The sequence below is a fragment of the Henningerozyma blattae genome, chromosome 6 (assembly GCF_000315915.1).
Source record: "Henningerozyma blattae CBS 6284 chromosome 6, complete genome".
NCBI lineage: Eukaryota > Fungi > Ascomycota > Saccharomycetes > Saccharomycetales > Saccharomycetaceae > Henningerozyma > Henningerozyma blattae.
This window is the reverse complement of record NC_020190.1, coordinates 778,410-799,525: the sequence shown is the minus strand read 5'-3', so window position 1 is coordinate 799,525 and position 21,116 is coordinate 778,410. Positions and strand designations below refer to the sequence as shown.

The 21,116-nt window shown below is 31.7% G+C and overlaps 5 protein-coding genes and 1 non-coding gene across 6 annotated transcripts; 4 read left to right on the top strand and 2 right to left on the bottom strand.

The window, feature by feature from the left end:
- Positions 1-27: 27 nt before the first annotated feature.
- MEC1 (protein kinase MEC1) lies at positions 28-7,224 on the bottom strand (the record flags this gene model as incomplete). Its single annotated transcript, XM_004181334.1, has 1 exon — positions 28-7,224. One exon carries the CDS (start codon positions 7,222-7,224, stop codon positions 28-30), a length of 7,197 nt encoding a protein of 2,398 aa, XP_004181382.1.
- A 475-nt stretch (positions 7,225-7,699) lies between these two features.
- On the top strand, positions 7,700-9,457 carry TBLA0F03240 (amino acid permease; the record flags this gene model as incomplete). The annotated part of the gene is made up of 1 exon (XM_004181333.1): positions 7,700-9,457. The coding sequence occupies one exon, from the start codon at positions 7,700-7,702 to the stop codon at positions 9,455-9,457; it is 1,758 nt and encodes a 585-aa protein (XP_004181381.1).
- A 230-nt stretch (positions 9,458-9,687) lies between these two features.
- Positions 9,688-9,759, top strand: TBLA0Ftrna4E. Its single transcript has one exon. It is a non-coding gene; the product is annotated as a tRNA-Glu (tRNA).
- Positions 9,760-12,440: 2,681 nt separating this feature from the next.
- TBLA0F03230 (uncharacterized protein) lies at positions 12,441-14,126 on the bottom strand (the record flags this gene model as incomplete). The annotated part of the gene is made up of 1 exon (XM_004181332.1): positions 12,441-14,126. One exon carries the CDS (start codon positions 14,124-14,126, stop codon positions 12,441-12,443), a length of 1,686 nt encoding a protein of 561 aa, XP_004181380.1.
- Positions 14,127-15,701: 1,575 nt separating this feature from the next.
- SRP54 (RNA-binding signal recognition particle subunit SRP54) lies at positions 15,702-17,312 on the top strand (the record flags this gene model as incomplete). Its single annotated transcript, XM_004181331.1, has 1 exon — positions 15,702-17,312. One exon carries the CDS (start codon positions 15,702-15,704, stop codon positions 17,310-17,312), a length of 1,611 nt encoding a protein of 536 aa, XP_004181379.1.
- A 1,417-nt stretch (positions 17,313-18,729) lies between these two features.
- Positions 18,730-20,175, top strand: SHE3 (She3p; the record flags this gene model as incomplete). Its single annotated transcript, XM_004181330.1, has 1 exon — positions 18,730-20,175. The coding sequence occupies one exon, from the start codon at positions 18,730-18,732 to the stop codon at positions 20,173-20,175; it is 1,446 nt and encodes a 481-aa protein (XP_004181378.1).
- Between the last annotated feature and the right edge of the window lie 941 nt (positions 20,176-21,116).

The window sequence follows — 21,116 nt, the reverse complement described above, 5'->3', positions numbered from 1 at the left end:
AAATTAAGATACCATGTATATATTTATTTACCAGAATGCAAGCCAACCAATATACATCATACCTAGATTTTCTTCACTAGTAGCCTCTTGTATTAGAGTCTCTACTTGGGCAGCCACACTAAGAATTATTCCATCCCTAGCGTCCAACCCACGTATTTTGTTCCTCAAAACAATCGACCAATTTCTAAGTTTATCATGGACTGGCCTATCATACATGATTGTTTCAATTATATTCATTAAAGCTAGTTCATTTTCGCGAACAACTTTTACTGTCACTTCACTAGATTTTTTGAAGGTACCTTCTGTTCCAACTACGCCCAAGGCATCGACCATGTTACCCGTTAGTCTGAAAGGAACAATTTCTGGGATTGGAAGTATTTTTCCTTTATCAAACAAGCAATCAAAATCGACATGGAGGACTTTCCCAGTTTCAATATCCAATAAAATATTTTCACAATGCCTATCACCTAAACCTAACATATAGCCTACCATTGACATTACTGATAACGACTGAGAAAATAAATTTCTGGCCTTAAACCAATCAATGGGATCAGGGAATGAATCTAAAAACCACTTATATAACACAGGGAAGAATTGGGATCTAAGTTCCAAAAAGAATTGAATTCTTTCCTCATTTGATGTCATTTCTTTAGCTTTTGAATAAAAGCTCTTTATAGAATACGCCACTTTCATACTACTATAAATATTGATATAGATATCTCGCAAAGTAGTAACATTCGGTACAATCTCTAACAATCCACAATCTTCTCGAAGAGATAAAACAGAGTATGTAGTAATATCCAGGTCTCTTTTCATAGAATTAGGGTCTCTTTCAAGTAAAAAATTCATGGTAGTGGCAAATTGCATATATTGGTTATCTTGTCTAACATCTTCTCGTTTACACATAATTCCATATGTCATACCATTTGAGCCGAGTACATTTATTTGTTTAGGTTTTTTAAGTGACGAAAATATTTTATATTGACTCCTAAACTTTGCTATTGAGACGACTTCGCTAAATGGTGTATATGTTTTAGTTGATATGCTATCAGTTGGCGATAGCAATTCTAAATTAATCCTTACTGGTACAATTAATTGGGTAGGAGCTAGTTTCATATTAAAGTCAAAGTCATGCTCCAGACGTAAACCAGAGCGAGTTGTCCGCTGAATTTTCGTCATTGAAACATTGATTAATGACTTCGTCAATTCCTTAGCAGCAGTAAACAACTTTCTTGGCTGTCCAATATTTTTTAGAGAGGGCGAATAACTCATATATTCATTAGCTAGTTCTTCGCCTCTTTTCACTCTTAGTGGTGATGCCGATTCCAATAATGGTGTAACATACCAGAAAAGGTGCAACGGGTATTCAAAAGTTAGGCTTATAATAACATGGAGAATGGCTTTACATGATAAGCTATGAGTATGAAGAAGACGTGATAGTAACTGCGTCAAAACCGAATACCAAATATAAGTTGGTGCATATTTAACTGAGCCAGAAACTTCATGGCAAATTTTATTTGCGGCATCTAGTAAAGCTTTAGTAGTGCTACTATTGGGGTTGGATTTAGAAGCTGACATAGCAATATCTGCAGTATCTAACCAGTACGTTACAACCTTTGGGAGAGTTTCACGAATTTTAACAGTATTTTTCTGAAAAGCCAATAAAAAGTATTTTACGGAATGATATTCTAATGATCCCTTGGTAGAGTACCCCTCTAAATTCTTCCTTTCCAACAATCTACTATAGTAAAGTCCCATTGAATAATATAGTTTATCTAGCGAGTCAGTTAAAGTTTCTATTTGCTTGTATTGCCTGATTATTTGTGTGGATGGTGCACTATTAGAAAGATATGACCATTCAGTATATTTTAGTAAAATGGCAGCTTTATCTGAGCTACTAACATCTGGGTTACTCTTGTTTCTTGTGTGAATTTCTTTAACTAATTTTAATGCTCTATCATTTTCACCTTGTTTCCATAAAATTTCAGCAAACTCTAATTCTGCTTGAGCATGACCATTCTTGATGCAATGCATCAATGCTTGGGATGCAATAGTGACTCTGGAATTATTTCTACTCAATTTTGCAATATCTAAATGTGTCTTGATAAGGTCTTTTTGAGTTAATTTCTGATTTTTCATTGAATCAAATGACTTTCGTAAAGAAAGAACGTAATAGTTGGATGAAAAATCCACGCCAATTCTTCTTTTTCTATGATTGATAGTTGAAATACAATCATCAAATGATAACTCACCAGTAGAGTTTACTAACAAAGAAATATCAAAGAGTCCGTGCAATTTTAATAACAAATTTTCCTTTTTAGCAGAAGTCATTGAAGTAGATGATGATATAAAGTGGGATCCCAAAAGAGAAAAAGATCTTTGAATGTATGATAATGCTCTTGTATTCTGATTTTTTTGAATTGATAGTAAAATTTTGCCAATATTATAATGGAATATGACATCGAGATCAGTGATATTTGGAATATTTTCAATACGTTCTACCCAATTTACAATATATTTTAAATTACCTTCCAAGTTCGCACTTTCCATTGCAATAGACACCCAATTGATATAATCATTATGACATTTAGAGTGTATGGTGCTTGGTAAAGTATCTAAACTTTCCAGAACATCTAAATAGTTTTGATGATCATACATGATTTTCAACATTTTTGTCGTGGTAGGAGCATCATAAGAAAATTCACCTAGAATCTTATAACAATCTTGTGCAATTTCCCAGCTATCAGAATATTGCAATTCTTCTATTTTTGAAGAAAGGCTATTTGTAGAAAATACCTTTAACATTCCGTCAACTGAGTCAAGATCACCAATTTCAGCATATGTTTTTTGTAAGAAAGCTAATTCTTGGCTTGTATCGACATTACTTGCACTCTTTTGTCTGAATGACTGTTCTAAGTATAGGGCGGATCGTTCAAAGGCATTTGTTGCTAAGGATTTCGTTGCCAAAACCTCAGCAGGAATACTATCAATGAATGTTTCTATTCGTTGAAGCATCGCATTAGTTTTAGTCTCTTTAATAACATGAGAATCATGAATTTTCCAGTACTCTTTTTTAAACCATGTTACCCATTTTTTGCAATATTCTATAACTCTAAAGATGGCATTGAAGCAAGATCTCATGGAGTCTAATTGTAAATGGTTTAAATTAGTCAACGTATAATTGAAAATACTTGCAAATTCTCTCTCAATATTGTGCAATATTATTTCAAATTCGTTATTTTTTTCAGCTTTTTTCATAATGTTCATGCATATATACGGTAATAAAAATTGTGATATACTTCCGTCATCCTCTCTTATTAATGATGAAAATACATGAAGGGGATGTGATTCATTCGTACTTATTTTTAGTAGATCCAATGTAAGGCTCCTAATCCAGATGGTGTAGCCCTCCTTAAATTTGTTAGTAGGATATACAAGCGACTCATAGTTTGACCATGATTGGGCCAGGTATAAAGAAGATAGAAGGGGATAAAGAGTTGTCTTTGATATTGTATTAAATTGGTTCCATAAATCAGCCTTTAAAGGATCTTCTTCAGGATTAGAAACATCATCTGGACTACAACTCAATCCACAATATTTTAAGGACTCCTGCATAACAAATGCTGCAAACAATTGCTTCTGGGGATTTTCTGATTTCCAAAAGAGTGGTACTAAAATATCATTCAGCACCCAAATTAGGAACTTTATTGTTTGCTTTTCATCATCCAAATCATAAATTTTAATTTCATTTAACACACTTCTATTAGTATGATATACAGATAAATCTAAAACACCAATCATTCCTATACAAATAGCAGCTCGTTTACATAGCTCATCATTAATATTTTTATATTTCGAAGAAACGTTTATTAGGGCTCCTAAGAGGTCTGCCAAGTTAGTTCCATTCTCGGATTTTGACAGTATCGCTAGTTCTTGACCTGACATATTTTTGGTTAAATAAATTTCTAAGTCATTCAAACTTTCGCTTATGACATATTTATTATTAGTGTGCAACGATACCACTAAAATAGGTATCCAATTTATATTGTTAATATTATTTTTTAAATTTCTCGCAAACTCTCCATTTTTTGTCAGCATATCAACTTCTGGATGGTTGGTAATAGTAAGCATTAAACTAGGTTTTATTTTAAAAACCAAATCTGAATGGTTATTAACTAATTCATTTAGAATATCATATGCGCTCTGCCTTTCTTTTGGCGTAAAAGAGCTCCATTTATAAAATATAAACGAAACTGGCTCATTTATAACGGTAGATAGTTCTTCATCAGAAAGACTTTTTAACAATTTGATCCAGCACGCCATAGACTTCAGGCGAATTTCTTCAATTTCCAAACCATTTTGAAGACATATACTTATTTGTGCTAAGGCAGAAATGATTGTTTCTTTTGAAGTATTTGACAATAAATATGATATACCATTTATCACTCTCTCCTGTTCAAAAAATGAATTTCTGCCTTCCATATCATGAAACCCAACAGAAAATATTTGGAACACTCCCAAAATAACATTCTTTAGTTGATTCTGATACTTAATTTCTAGCTCTTTTGACCATATAGAATTTTTTGCAGTATCCGATATTGTCCCACAATCTATCCTCGTTAAAATGAATCTCAGGCTTCGCTTAATAATAGCTTCATTATTATCATTAACTTCATGTTTATTTTCTTCATTTTTATATAATTTCAAAACTTCTGCAAATGTTTGGAAGTCGAAAAGACCTGTATTAACAATATCAGTATCAAACGTTGGGAGACGATTAGTAAACAAGGTCTTGATGAGGGGTATCTTAAAAAACGAATATTTTACCAATGCTACTGCAAAAATTTCTCTGCTATTTTTTTCTAATAAAATATATTTCTGCTCGTTTATTGGTCGGCCATTGGCTTCACACATTATTCTAGCTATTTCTCCAAATACATCAGTATCATGTTGAATAATTGCATATGGTATAATGTAACTTTGATAAATATCCAGAACAGTATTTGCTGGAAATCCTAGAAGGTTAATTAATTTATCAAAAGAAACTTTTCTTTCCTTCAAATTTTTAGAGTATTGCTTTAGCAAAAATGGCAAATTTTGAGAAAGTAATTGAGATGGAGTTCTGTGCAAGATTCGTGTAAGTGTTCTAAATTGAAAAGACATTCCTGAATATACTGAAAATTCATTTGAGTTAAAAATATCAATTAATTTAAGAATTAACGAATTAAAACGTTCTCCAGACGTAGTTAGTGTTAAGTTGGTCCATGTATATAACCAGGTCTCCGTAATATTTGTTGAGAAATTTTGGTTCAAAAATTGTAGGAGTAATTGCATTTGTTTTGCTTCAAAGTTGTTGATTGGTGTAATATTCCATAATGGAATGATTTTACTCGCTAAGATCCTAATGTAACGGTTTGAACTTCTGAAAGCTATCGCAATTAGCCCAAATACATTTGCATTTTCATTAGAACGAATTGTAGTATCATTGAATTCAACTTGATCTTCGGAATTTGTCAATATAGGTGGCTGGAAGTGTACAAATATCCTACTTAAGCAAGTTAATATGCTAGCAAAAAGAATCTCATCCGTTTCTAATGTAGATTTATCAACAAAGTATGACTCGCTTACTAAATTGTAAATTTCTGATTTTAAAATTGCCGGTGGCCTATTGGGTGAAATGTCATTGAATATGTTTCTGTCATTATTAGAGTCGCAAATAGGACATAAATCCCATGAACTAAAATTAGTTGTCCAGTTCAAATGATAACCTTCACAGCAAGATATCTTTCCAAGTATATTTAAAATTTGAAGTTGCCTTTTTAGTGAATTATTAGAGATTGCAGCTGAGAGCTCCTTGGATAAAAATTTAAAGGTATCATTCCAACTTGAAAAGGCTTTCGAAGGAACATCAATGGGAAGTCTAGCAAGCGAAGTTTTTAGCGTATAGCCTGTAAAAGGCATTTTAAAATCATGAAGTATCGACTGATGGAGATTTTCCAACTGTTTTTGTTCAATACCAATAGGATTATGAACCCTTATACTATTCAGTATTTCATCACCTTCCGGTTCAAAGCTCCAAATTTTTGTTGTTTTATTAAATTTTAATAATGATTCATCGGCAGATCTCCTATGAATGTCAAAATACAGTAGGAGTAATGCCTTATTTGTGTGATAGCTGAATGGAAACATATCTATTTCTATGCTTGAAATTTTTTCGTAATTCAAAAATTGAGATATTGGAAAATTGCTATTAAAGAATTCGTAGAATTTTACAGTATCACCAGTATTTTTTTGATGCGAGGTACAAAGTATATATGTTCGATACAAGCATTTAGCAATGATTTCATCTCCATAAGAAAACGGTTGTTGATTATTCGAAAGGAATTTAAGTAATTGGGATAAGACATATTTTAGATCATCAGAAAATGGTAGGTAAGGATCATCCCCGATAGATAAAGTTGTTCTCGATAACATTGTAACAGCTACTGATAAAAATCGTACACGGATGACTTGTAGTTCTATTAAGAGCGAAGGAATGTGAACTGAATCTAAAATATACATAACAAATCTTAATATACTTTGAAAATAAGATTTCCAAGAATCTGTCCCTAAAGAGGAATCTAGAAAGCTGAGAGATTTACCAAAGATGGAAGATGAGGAACAGAACCAATAACTTAAAATATAAAGTTTCCTTAAAGAAGTTATAAAATCACTTTCTAAACAATTTCCATTTAAAGCAGTTTTTAATGTGTTTTCATTGGTATTGACAATGCTAAACAAATATTCTGAAATTTTAAACTTCATTGTATATCCATACATAGCATAAGCATACTTGCATGCATTTCCAATCTTCAATCTCAATAGCCATAATCGATGAATATTGTCAAAGTTAAGTAAAGATATATCAAGGATTTCGTTACAAAAGCTAATAATCATTTTGTAAATTAAATAAGGTCTCGATTGAAATAATAGATCAATAACCTGCAAACATTTTGCAAATACTTCGTCGTTTTTATTAAGTGGGTTTAGTGGTCGTGTGTCTTTAAGACTAGCTAGTAACGTATTTAAGACTTTTAAACTTTTTGAATCTCCCATACCATTTTCGTTCGATTTATATGGAGGAAACTGATTAGTATCTGAAATTGGATCTTCATTTTCTTGACGTTTTATTGAATCCTTGATTGCTAAACTTAGCTCTTCTAAGTACTTCAAATGAGTTTCCATCGAATAATTAGGGCCAAATGTTGAAATATGATATACCGTATTATTACATTCCCTTCAAAAATGTTTTTTTGCTTCGTTTTAAATATCAGTTAGCTTTAAATGGTGATGAGTATTCCAAATTCGCGCTAATCATCAAATGCGATTACAAGAATCTAGAATTAAAAAAACGTCATTTAACGAAATTAAAAACAGCCCTCCAAAGACAAAGCCATTTTTCAATATTAATTTTATCAATAAAAAAGCCTTACAATATTGTATTGATATACATTTTTTAGATTACGATTATTATTAACAAAGACACCTTTTTTAATTTAATGGGCTCATTTCTCATAAAAAAATTTTTTTTGATATTAACTCAGAGCTCTACGGTGTTCTTAAACTACTTTAATAATACCCAAAAATCGTGTAATACGCATTACATTGCATCTCTAACAATTGCTAACCCTTAATAAATTTTATCTACTATTTACCCATTATGCATACTCCGGCAACTAATAGTATCGGCAAACATAATAATGTTCGTAAGGCAAATAGAGGAAATAATGAAGAATTGGCGAAATTATTAAGAAATGATATCTCGGGAACTACTATTATCGATCAATCTGTTGAAAGCATAGGGTTCTCTAATAATTCGGTATCAGAATATCCAGATAATATATATCCTGAGCCAGCCTTTCGAGAGAGTGTTGAAGATGCTACTCAAAGAAGATTGCTTAATAGGCACGTCCAATTCATTGCTATTTCAGGAGTTATTGGAACAGCTCTGTTTGTAGCCATTGGTAAGCCGCTTTATAGAGGAGGACCTGGATCATTATTATTGGCTTTTATACTTTGGTGTGTACCAATTTTATGTATTACAGTTTCAACTGCTGAGATGGTATGCTTCCTTCCAATAAGTTCTCCATTTTTGAGATTAGCAAATAAATGTGTCGATAATTCAATGGCTATGATGGCTAGTTGGAATTTTTGGGTATTAGAATGTGTCCAGATACCACTGGAAATCGTTTCAGTGAATACAATTATTCAATATTGGACAGATAATTATTCACCTGCTTTTCCACTTTTGATTCAAGTACTTCTATACTTGCTTATATCATTTTGTGCGGTTAAGTATTATGGTGAATTAGAATTTTGGTTAGCTTCATTCAAAATTATTCTTGCTATTGGTTTATTTTGCTTTACCTTTTTCACGATTCTAGGCGCAAACCCCAAGCATGATAGATATGGTTTTCGTAACTTTAGTGAATCTCCATTTAAAACGTATTTTCCAAATGGCAATACTTCATCTGGGGATATGTACGGTTACTTCCATGGCTTTGCAAATTGCTTAATTCAAGCTTCTTTTACTATGGCTGGTGGTGAATATATTTCTATGCTTGCAGGGGAAGTTAAATTACCTAGAGAGGTTCTCCCTAAAGCTTTTAAACAAGTATTTTATAGATTGACTATTATTTTCATTGGAAGTTGTATCTGTGTTGGTCTTATATGCTCACCAAATGATAAAAATCTAACTGCATCAATAAATGAAGCTCGACCTGGTGCTGGATCGTCACCTTATGTCATTGCTATGAACAATTTAGGAATTAGAATAGTACCAGATATTGTTAATGGTGGTTTAATTACTGCTGCATTTTCTGCAGGGAACGCTTATACTTATTGTTCTTCTCGTACCTTATACGGAATGGCATTGGACGGATATGCCCCAAAAATATTTACAACTTGCACGAAGAATGGTGTACCACTTTATGCTGTGGGTGTATCTCTGTTATGGGCTGTCCTCAGTCTTTTACAACTTAATTCTAACAGTGCTATTGTTCTGAATTGGTTGATCAACTTGGTTACTGCTTCCCAGTTAATTAATTTTGTGAATCTTTGTATAATATATTTGTTTTTCAGAAAGGCATATTTACTGCAAAAGGATAGCCTGCCTGAATTGCCATTTAAATCTTGGGGTCAGCCATTTACTGCATATTTTGGATTATTTTCTGCCCTTATTATGACATTTGTTCAAGGATATACAGTTTTTTATTCCAATCTATGGACATTTCGTGATTTTTTATTTTGTTATTTCATGGTATTTTTGGACATTGGATTATACATTTACTGCAAAATATTTCAAGGCCCTGATGAATTCAAATCTCCTGAAAATGTAGATTTTGCTACTGATTTAAAAGAAATCGAGGCACACGAGTTAAATAATTCATTTGATGATTTCAAACATTTCCATGCATAAAAAGGTTTTTTTTCTACCATAAAATTGTCCAAATGTATTTTTAAGGATTGAACATTATATGATAATATATATGTAGCATTATAACGATATTATAAAAAATATTTAAATTTTACAGACGCTATAATTTGTTTTTAAACCTACTATTTTATAATTTTGACAATATACTATAAATATTAATTTCCTTTTTTCCGTTTTCACCCCTTTTCTATTAAACAAACATATCAAGAAAATCCGATATAGTGTAACGGCTATCACATCACGCTTTCACCGTGGAGACCGGGGTTCGATTCCCCGTATCGGAGGTTTTGTTTTTGCAACTTGAGCCCATGCCACGTGATTAAATTTTGTTTCCTTTAGAGTTAGTACAGTGGATATTAGGTTCAATCGTTGAAGTAACTTTACCACTATCAAACTTGCTTGACCTCCACAGTCTATGACACATTGGGGGTCTTTGGTTTTACCTATTTGAACGCGTGCCTCTACAAATTCATTCTAATCCAAATCAGCTCTCGATCGTCGTTTACCTACTGGTACGCTCTAAGAGGTTAAGACTTTTAAGGGTTGTCTTTCTTCTTCGTCTTCGGCTATTTCCTGTATTTTATATATATCTTCATTTTTATTGTTAATGTCACTTCTATATACTGTATCAGAAAATACTTTGGATCGTTATTTGTTTTTATTATTATCGAATATATTCATTTCTTTCTCCTTTACTACCATTTCATAATATTTTAACACTATTGGGTCCATAACACAAAAATGGAAACCTTGATTCTTGTGTCCACACATACGGCATACATTGTCTCTGGCTATTAGCACTTGATATCTACTGACTGACCGCTTATATCCAGTTCTTCTTATCTATACGTGTAACTTTTATCTTTAATTTCGTCTTCTTTCACTGTGTTGAAGTTAGTTTATTTCGTGTCACTATTTTCCCCAGGTTCACTCGTTGTGTTGCTATTCATTCCCATCTTTGTTTTTTAAGATGAATTCTAATACAAAGAGAGAAATATTGTCACAATTTTTGTGCTTCCTAATCTATGAATCTTCTATTGATCGAGTGTGTCTTCTATCTTAGTAATTCTCTCTTATAACCATATTATTGTATGCATCTAAGTCTTATGTCTCGAGGCTTGTAAGGTAATTAAGATGTTATGCTTTTCCTCCAGACTTAGAAACTCAACTCGTTCGTCGTGTTTCTAACTCTAAACTTTGTTCATCTGTTCTTCTTGTAAGTTGTTCATCTTTTATATTCACATTCTTGGGCACTTGTTCTATGTTTGGTTCTCTGTTACGTGATTTGTGTTTGCACGTGATGAAGATATACACTATTTTTTTTGTTCATTGTAATTGCATGATTCACATTCTATAAATATGTGACAGTGGCATATATTTTTGCAGTGAGTCTAATACCAACTGTTTATTAAAGTAAGTATGTAAGACTGTGTAAGTTACATATTATATTATTACGTTACGAATTGATCCCTATATACTTCCATCCTTCTTGTATCTCGTTAGTTTTGTTTCTGTTCTTTATTTCTTAGTTCTATCACAACTCTCCAGTTTATTCTTTTAGCTTTAGATTCTTAAATAGATTTTATGTTCATATATTTACCTGTTGATTCCCATGTTCATTTCTATATCAAGCAGAGACCTTGATATATATACACGTGATTAGTGAACCTCACGATACATGACATTACGCTTGCTATCTGTGGTACTCAATCAAACCAATTCCTGAGTTGTAATAACGGTGAGATCTCTAACTGAAAGATTTATATAGAATAGATTGTTACCTAAGTTATATTGATGAAGCATATATAATAATATTAGTTTCCAGATTCCCAGACCACTAGTTGTTTACTTTTATTTTCCTTTATATTATAGTCTTCTGATTATACTGGAAACTTTTCAACTTCGTGTTTATATACTAACATCTCATCTGAATAGAGAGTGGTTGTGTAACTTCAAAAATTACTTCAGAAGGCTGGCGGCTAATGTATGACACTATTTTAGAATTTTAATATTTATTTGAATTAAAAAAGCATAAAGGGTCATTATTTAGTCATACAAAATAGAAATAAATATATAAGAAATATGCAAATGTTATAATACATGAAGTATTGTATTACTTTTTTGTGTCATTCAATGGCCAAAGAACAACTTAATAATAGTACATTTTGTGAGATGAAGATTGTGTTTATTATTCTAGTAAAAAATTTGTTCAGAATAAAAAATTTGTACCGGAAGCTCAGTTATATTATTCAATAGTGATATGTTTATCAACTCCAATTCAAATACGATGTTTGAAAGTGGAATAAATGTAATACGAAAATATCGAATACAACCTCAGAAGTATTACAAAATAAGGTAAATTTTTTTAAAAAATAGGAATACTATCAGAAGAAATGCTCTGTTATCTTGTGTTATTTTTATTATTCGTTCTTAAAATAAATAACAATAGCGTTACATTGTTGAGAAACTTATAAAAGACAATCGATGTATTTCTATTCGTTAAAGTCATTTAATAGTTTGGTTCCTACTATTGGCGTTAATGCATAATGATTTACCTCATTAATTTATACCTATCTGCGTTTTTTCCGGTTAAGGATATCTAGTTTTATGAGTTTAGTCAAATCCATTAGAATTATAATAAATATAAATCTTTCGATATTCGAAGTTCTATTCGTCCTAAATATCTACTATCAAAGCATATTCAGTGCTTGTAGAGAATAATGCTTCTCTCTGCATCAAAAGTTTCAAAGTTCTTGAAGAATTGGGATAAGCGGAAAACCTCACATTGGAGAAGTATCGACTAAATGAGTTGAAAAGTTCGTAAATCTTTGCTAAGTGTCCATTTTCAAATTTAAGTGTTGGGTAATTTTAACATATTTTTCATAAAATTGATAAAGAAAAATTACCAAAGAAATCAAAAAAGAAAGCACAAAAAGACAACACACCATTTATGGTATATGTGCTGTTAGCTATTAAAGATACTTTGATAGCTAGTATATAGAACAGCCAACAATCCGAAAATCAAAAGAGTAATGTCGATGATAACTCTCCATTTGAATTTTAAGTTTAGTGAATTTGGTAAACTATGTGTCTTTAAATGGAAGAAGGGTGGATAAATATAAATCAATGGAATACAAGCTACTGAACCTACGATAGCCACAAACTTACTTAAATCTTGGGAACCAAAATATGAAATGATTGTCACAAGTAGCACAATAGTTGTTCTTGAAAGGTTTTTCAACCATTTGATCTTATTACTATCTCTCCCAGAAAGGATAATTTTTTCAGTTAACATAGCTTTATTTTCTTCATTATCATTATCTTGTGGCTCACTGGAAGTTGAAGATATGGCGGTATTGTTTTTATTTTTTTTAAAGATTGCTTCTTCTACCATTTTATAAACGGGGAACAATTGAATTGGAGTTGACAACAAGATAGCAATGGAATAACATAATTGAGCAATTGATACAAATTTATTTTTTTGATTGAAACTTGATAATATAACAGGAGTTATATCTTTACCAAACGTCAAATACCCTAAAGTCCCAATTAACATGAAAATTGCCGTGCATACAAGTAATACCAAAGATAGAACCAAGGGGAATTTTTCTGGGTTTCTCATTGAATCTTCTACCGGAATGATCAGACCAACCCCTTCAAATGAGAAAATTGCAATCCCTACAAAGGTTGTCCATTGAGATGAATTAAAATAAAAAATCACATCCGGACCAATTCCATTATTTATTTTCCCTTGGGATATTAAATGTTGTAAGAGTAACACTACTACTAGGATTAGCCCTACTAAAGTTAATACATTTGCTATCAATGTTGGGATAGCCAATTTTGAAATTTTTCTCAAGAAGGATAATGGGATGAAAATGATCAATTGAGAAAAGATTAAGATTTCAATTGGTAAATTTTTAACGTTACAAACATGCTCTAATACTAATTTAATGTTTTCAGCAGTGAAGATGACGTAAGTTCCCGCGAACCCAAGCTGAGATAGCACCACGGAAACAACAATGATGAATTTTAACCAATTTCCATATAAATATGAGCCAATATTTTCAAAATTATTGACATTTGTAACTTTTTTAGCCAATGTTAAGATATAATAACACCAAAAGGAATAAATGCCGAAAAATAGTAAGAGGAGGTTTGAGAATAATAAACCGCCTGATTGGAACGCTGAAGGCAAGAATAAGACACCTGTGCCTACAAAGGATTTTAATAAGATGAAAAATACCTTTGAATTGGATGTACCTTCTTTCTTTGCAGCCGGAGAGTTCTCCTCGAGAATAAAGGCAGTATAACTTTCTTCTTCATCATCTTCATCTTCATCGGCATTCACTATCATGTTTTGCCTTGCTAGCAGAGAAGCGTCCACATCTGTAATACTGTTGTTCCTCGAATTAGTATATGTTGTGGTACGGGTATCATAAGTTTCGTTACGTAACGTGTGTGTTTGTAATTGATATTGTTCTTTTGAAGGTGATGCTAGTGGTGAATGATTTTCTTTACTTGCATCTGTATTACTTGTTTGAATATTATTAGTAACCACTGTACTTTCTCTCGAATATTCCGTAAGATCGTACCCTAGGAAAGGATTGGATTTATCAAAATTATCTGTCATGACGTCGAATTTTCCCATGAAAAATTTGAGAAATATGAACAATTTGTTATATTAGGAAAAGATTGAAAATCAATATTATCAGTATTATAATGGTTCTCTAGATAATAACGATGGAAACAACTTATTAGTTTGAGATGAGGTGTGTCAAATATACGTATATATATATATAAATATATATATATCTGTTAATAATAATTTTTAAATGGCAGTTAAATAATATTCTAGAATTAATTAAACTATAATGTTTTTTTGCAATTTGCCTTAAATAAAGATTATTTCTAATTCCCATTATGCCTTGAACTATTCATACGCTTAAATATGTATATATATATATATATATATATGTATATGTATAGGTATATGTATATATAATATGATACATTTCTTTACAGGGATTACCTCTAAAGAAGCTCTAAGAATCACAAACTATCTGCTTAATGGTATCCCTCAGTAGCCACTACGTAATATTCTGAGAACAGCGGTGTCGGCAGAAGAAATGTCGTAGTACCATTGTAAACATGCTAAGACAAACTCCGAAGCTGCACCGCCACAAAGCCGCCGTCCAAGACCAAAGAGGAAACAGAGACAGATACGTAGCTCTGAGAAAAAGCTGTAGAACCCGATACGAACGCGAAAAGGGCAGTATCGGCGTACTTGCCTAATTTGGAAAATGGTCACGTGCATGTGCGGGTGATTTCCGGTCCGACGGCTTAAGGACTTAGGGTATAATATAAGGGTTATTAAGGGTTGGATGTGTTATGGTTAGGGTTAGTGGTGTTAGGGTTATATAGTGTTGTATAGGTTTCCAGTATTTTCTGGAACAAAAATATAAGGTATATAAAATATAAGACAGAGAGTTAATAGTATTATATTTATAAAGGAAGCTATGAAAATGCTAAAATGCTAAGATATAATAAGATAAACAAAACATGGTAGTATGTTATTTTTGTCTTAGATAGATTATTAGGGGTTTGTTGTTGGATTTCAACCAATTGGTATATGTATAGTCAAAAAAAAAGTGTGTGAACTTTCTTTTTTTTTTTTTTTTTGAAAAATCCTCCTCATGACAAGTTCATCAGACAGTTGGAACTCTTTTGATTTAAACAATTTATGATTTATATATGAATATGAATTGATTGTTATTTAATAATATATGACGGTTCTCGTATCACGTGCGACACTTTCCTGTTTCGGAAACACTTGCCAATAAATCTTCCATCCGTGGCCTACAGTTACAATTACGGAGAAGATAGCTGCTTTGGCAAAAAATTCAAAATGAAGAATTAAGTAGTAAGTAATATTGAATAAATAAAAGTAAATGAATTGTATAAGGTTAACTTAGCAAAATATAGCAGACTAAGCTAATCTCTGACTAACAAAACTAGAGGCAATCTTTTTTATTTTGCTTTAGGTTCCAGTGTATTAGCATCTTAGAGATACACGCGTTATTTCATTTTATCTTTTTATTTTTATTTTTTTTTAATTTTGAAAAGAACATCTCTAAAAATTTATTACTTTGGCATTACAGTTTGTGATTTAATACGTACGTGATTTAAAAATAATATCTTCGAACCTTACATCCTTATCATCACCATGGTTTTAGCAGATTTAGGGAAGCGTATCAATAATGCCGTCAATGGCGCTTTATCCAATTCGAAGGATGATTATACCACCACTGTGGATATCATGTTAAAAACAATTGTTACTGCATTATTAGAATCAGATGTCAACATCAAGTTAGTTTCTCAAATGCGAAATAATATTAAATCGAAGTTAATGGAAAGTAAAACCGCATCAAGTTCAGTAACAAATGCTCAAACTAAAAAATTAATTCAAGAAACAGTCTTTGATGAACTTTGTAATTTAGTAGATTATAAATCTGATCAACCGTTCCAGCCTAAAAAGAGACAAACCAATGTTATCATGTTTGTAGGTTTACAAGGTTCTGGTAAGACCACATCATGTACCAAATTGGCTGTTTATTATTCCAAGAGAGGTTTCAAAGTTGGGTTGGTTTGTGCAGATACTTTCCGTGCAGGTGCTTTTGATCAATTAAAACAAAATGCTATTAAAGCTCATATCCCATTTTTCGGTTCTTATACTGAAGCTGATCCAGTTAAAGTGGCTGCTGAAGGTATTGCCAAATTTAAAAAGGAAAAATTCGATATTATCATTGTAGATACATCTGGTAGACATCGTCAAGAAGAAGAATTATTTAAGGAAATGGTGGAAATCTCCAATGTAGTTAAACCAAACCAAACCATTATGGTTTTGGACGCTTCTATTGGTCAAGCTGCTGAACAACAATCTAAAGCCTTTAAAGATTCATCAGATTTCGGTGCTATCATCTTGACCAAGATGGATGGTCATGCTAAAGGTGGTGGTGCTATCTCAGCAGTCGCTGCTACAAATACTCCTATTATTTTTATCGGTACTGGTGAACATATTCATGATTTCGAAAAATTCTCTCCAAAATCCTTTGTTTCTAAATTATTAGGTATTGGTGATATTGAAAGTTTATTAGAACAATTTCAAACCGTTTCTAATAAAGAAGATACTAAAGCTACAATGGAAAATATTCAACAAGGTAAATTTACTCTATTAGATTTCAAGAAACAAATGCAAACTATAATGAAGATGGGACCCCTATCGAATATTGCTCAAATGATTCCAGGGATGGGTAATTTAATGAGTCAAGTTAGTGAAGAAGAAACATCACAAAAGATGAAAAAAATGGTGTATGTATTGGATTCAATGACAAAACAAGAATTGGAATCTGATGGTAGAATATTTATTGACGAACCAAGTAGAATGGTTAGAGTGGCCAAGGGATCTGGTACTTCTGTTTTTGAAGTGGAAATGATTTTAATGCAACAACAAATGATGGCAAGAATGGCAAAGGGTGCCCAAGGTGCTGGTGGGATGCCAGGCATGGGCGCTATGCCAGGTATGGGCGGTATGCCAGGTATGGGTGGAATGCCAAATATACCTGGGATGCCAAAGATATCTCCTCAAATGATGCAACAAGCTCAACAAAGACTAAGGCAGAATCCAGGTATGATGGAAAATATGATGAATATGTTTGGTGGTGCCGGTGGTATGCCAGGAATGGGAAGCGCTGGTGGTATGCCAAATATGAACGACATGATGAAGATGATGCAAGACCCAAAGATGCAAGAAATGGCAAGACAATTTGGTATGTAATTTGACTCTCATGTTATAATAAAGCCATAATCGTACAATCTTTCTTCATAATTCTATTAATGAAATAAAGAAAAATAATGCTTCAATAAATAATAATCATACAATAACAAATCAGAATTAGAACAATCTCCTATGCACGTTTGCATTCTGATATGACATCGAATTGTCTCATACATATATAATCATCACCAATAATATATATATATATATATATCATTTACTTGCCTTTTGTTTTATTTCTATTTTTGTATAATAAATATCTAATTCTAATTCAATAAATATGATAATCTGATCTATCACATTAATCAAGTATGCGCTGTTCCTCTATGAAACCCTGAGACTCTTATCTACACAACATTTTGTTATAAAACATAATAATATGGGGAATAAAGCTAAAGCTTAATAAATACTGATTAAACTAAATAAAAGAAAAATAGGAAAAAAACAAAAAACACAAGATTTTACAACATAAGATCGTTTCCTAGAATAGATCTGATACAGCTAGAACAATAAAGGAACACTATATGCAGAGATTTAACTGTCAGCTTAAAAAATATGCATGATTCAAACATTTAAACTTTCCAGATTTGTCAATATTTTGGACTTTAATTTTTGGCGCTTTGTAGTTTTTTTCGGAATTTGTGACATGGCAATGTGAAAGTTTTATTTCCGTATCTGGTAAAACCCGCACAAATGAAGGTAAACAAAAAAAACACGAAGAGATCAGAATAAAACTAGGCTTCTTTTCATGATTCGTTTCTTAGCTACTTTTTTTTAATTATTATTATTATAATTACTATTTACATTTTCGATCGATGGGTCAACGATTCCATTTTGATACTGTCAAAAAGAACTGATTCGTTGTAAAAATTATCAATTGCATTTCGAACAAATCACTAGTTTAATAGATTTAATATATTTATTTGTTATAATTGAATTATTAATTTTTAATTTTTAATTTTTAATTTTTAATTTTTAATTTTTAATTTTTAATTTTTAAATTATTTTTTTTTTGATTCTATTAGTTAACATCATTTTTTTGCTCAGTTAAGATCTATAGAAAGATATCATCCTTTGTTCCTTATATTTAAATAAGAAAATACATATTAAAGGTACTAAATTTCTTAATATTATTTATTCATTTTTAATATACGTCAATTAAACGAACTCCATCGAATATTTTTTTCAAACTAGCTAAATCAAATCTCAAGATCTATTAAAATCTGGTTTTTTTTCCTTTATATTTTTGAATTTCACTTAGAGTAAAGAAAAAAAGCAAATAAAAAAAGAAATACTCTTATTAGCTTGACAAACAGAAAATACAAATCGTTTGTCCCTAAAAAACAAAAATTAGAGTAAAAAGACGAAAAAAAAAAAAAGAAGAAAAGTTCAAAGCAAAACAAAATAGAAAGCTCTTATGTTACAAGTTTCAACTCCACCCGTTATCATGTCTGGATCTCCTACACGTTCCGTTTTAACATCTGCCACAGATAGTCCAATGACCCCAAAAAGATTATCTCAAGGTAAACTTGCGCCAAGTCATAACATTTTCATGGTAAGTATTGATGGATCACCAAAAGTGAATAAGAATAACAGCAGTAAAGCTGCTGCTTCACCATCGATAGGAATCTCTTCTTCGTCTTCCAAGGTGATCGAATCATTACATGACCAAATTGATACATTGACCAACACTAATCTACAATTAACCATCCAATCTCATAGTCTGCTGGAAAAATTGGATGCTGCTCAACAGAAGGAATCTCAATTCCATGAAAATATTACATCTTTAAGACATGAAAATGAGAATCTTAATTCGATGTTGAGTAGAAAAACAAGGAAATTAAAAGATACTGAAGATGAATTAAATGAATTAAAACAAAAATTCGATCAAATGTTAAAAGAAAATACTTCATTGAAATCTAATGTTGAGCAATCCACTCTTAAAGAAACACAATTACAAGAACAGTCTGAATTGTACAAGGCTCAATACGATGCAATTGTTGAATCTCAACAATATTATAGAAATCATTATAATTCCGAAGTTACTGAATTGAAACAACAAATTGAAGAATTAAAGAAGAGTCAAATCAACCAATTACAAAAAATTAAAGAACATCATTTAAGTATTGATGACAAAATGGATCATTTCCATAAGAAATATAAAGATATGAAGGAATTGGAAGATAGTCGTTATGCATTTTTGGATGTGAAATGTCAAGAGGCTATTTCTGAATTAGATTTGCCAAGTTGGGTAAGATTATACAAAGAATCCAAGAATCAATTATTTGATTATTCTGACAAGATGCAACTGAACATAAGTGATAAGTATAAAGATCTTGCCAGAGATGAAGCATTGGTTGCGTTGGAAGGCAAAACAAATACTCAATTAAATTCAATAATCAATGAAAATAGCAATAATAGCATTAGTAATAATAATAGCGTCCCATTACGAATGAGTAAACGAAGTTCGTACATAAACACACAGCAGCAGCAACAGCAGCAGCAAATGCCATATCATAGCTATAATAATGTAAATAGTAGTACATCTAGTAATTTGACGCCCACCACATCTAATTCAAATAACAACGGATCCATCAAGAGAAAAAGTTTCTACGGTGGTACAATGCCTGTTTCCAATACTCAAAGTACTGGCTCTCAGGGAACACTGCCAGGCGTTAAGAGATCTGGATCTGTCAGAAAAGCAAGTGTCAACAGAAGATCTTTATCTGCTGGTGATGGGCCATTAAGTCAACAGAACCAACAGAGAATTCCATCTCAAAATTTCAACTCAAGTATGAATCCTAATGTTAATGGTAACGGTCCATACATGAGAAACCAATCCCAACCTATTAGTGACAAATAATACTGGAAATAGTTATCGCAACAATAGAGGAAGCATGATGTTCCATTGAGAGAGCATACCAAGTACAGACTAAAAAGAAATAAAAAAAAATTATACAAAGAGCATCCCCCACCCCACTCATAAGACGATTGAAACAAGATTTGGACCATATTCACAGAATGTACCTTATATGTAATTTAGTATATATAAACGGAACTTAGCTATATATAGGTTCATGCATTCCTAACCCCAAATTTCTAAAATATAAAGTTTCAAAAATCATTCATATTAATACCAATGACATACGGTATGCTAATTCTATTATTGGACAAGAATACCAATCCACCATGCGTATTTGTTTTCACTTCCATTAGAAATAAAACCTATTATTGAAATCAAGAAAAGATTATTAATAAGATATACTTTTAATACTAATCTAATACACTAACCCTACATCGTAACCCTACATCGTAACCCCACGCCATAACCCTACGCCATAACCCTACGCCAACCCTCATTCTTTCCTGGTGTCAGCAATTCCAACTCCGTTTGGCTTTAATTTTTTTCTTGGCTTTCGGACTGCAACAAAACATTTACAGGCACGCTATAAGCACGTGCAAGCTGACACCCCCTGGCGATCTGCTTAAAATCTGGGGCAGGAATTTACGGCTAATAATTGCAGATTCGGGGGTATGAAATATTTAGTAATAGGTGGGGAATCGGTATTTTGAGTCTAGGGGTAGTCAGAATGCAATTAAAGAGTATTATTATTATACAAGATCATTAGATCATAAAGTTTGCTTGTTTTTTTATATGTAGAGAGAGAAAAAAAAAGAAATAGAAAGTTAAATTGCAAAAGGTAAAAATTAATCCTTAAGGAATAATAAAATAAAATACATTATACTAGATCAAATTTTATATATATATACCTATTTCTATATCTAATATCAAAGCAACATAAG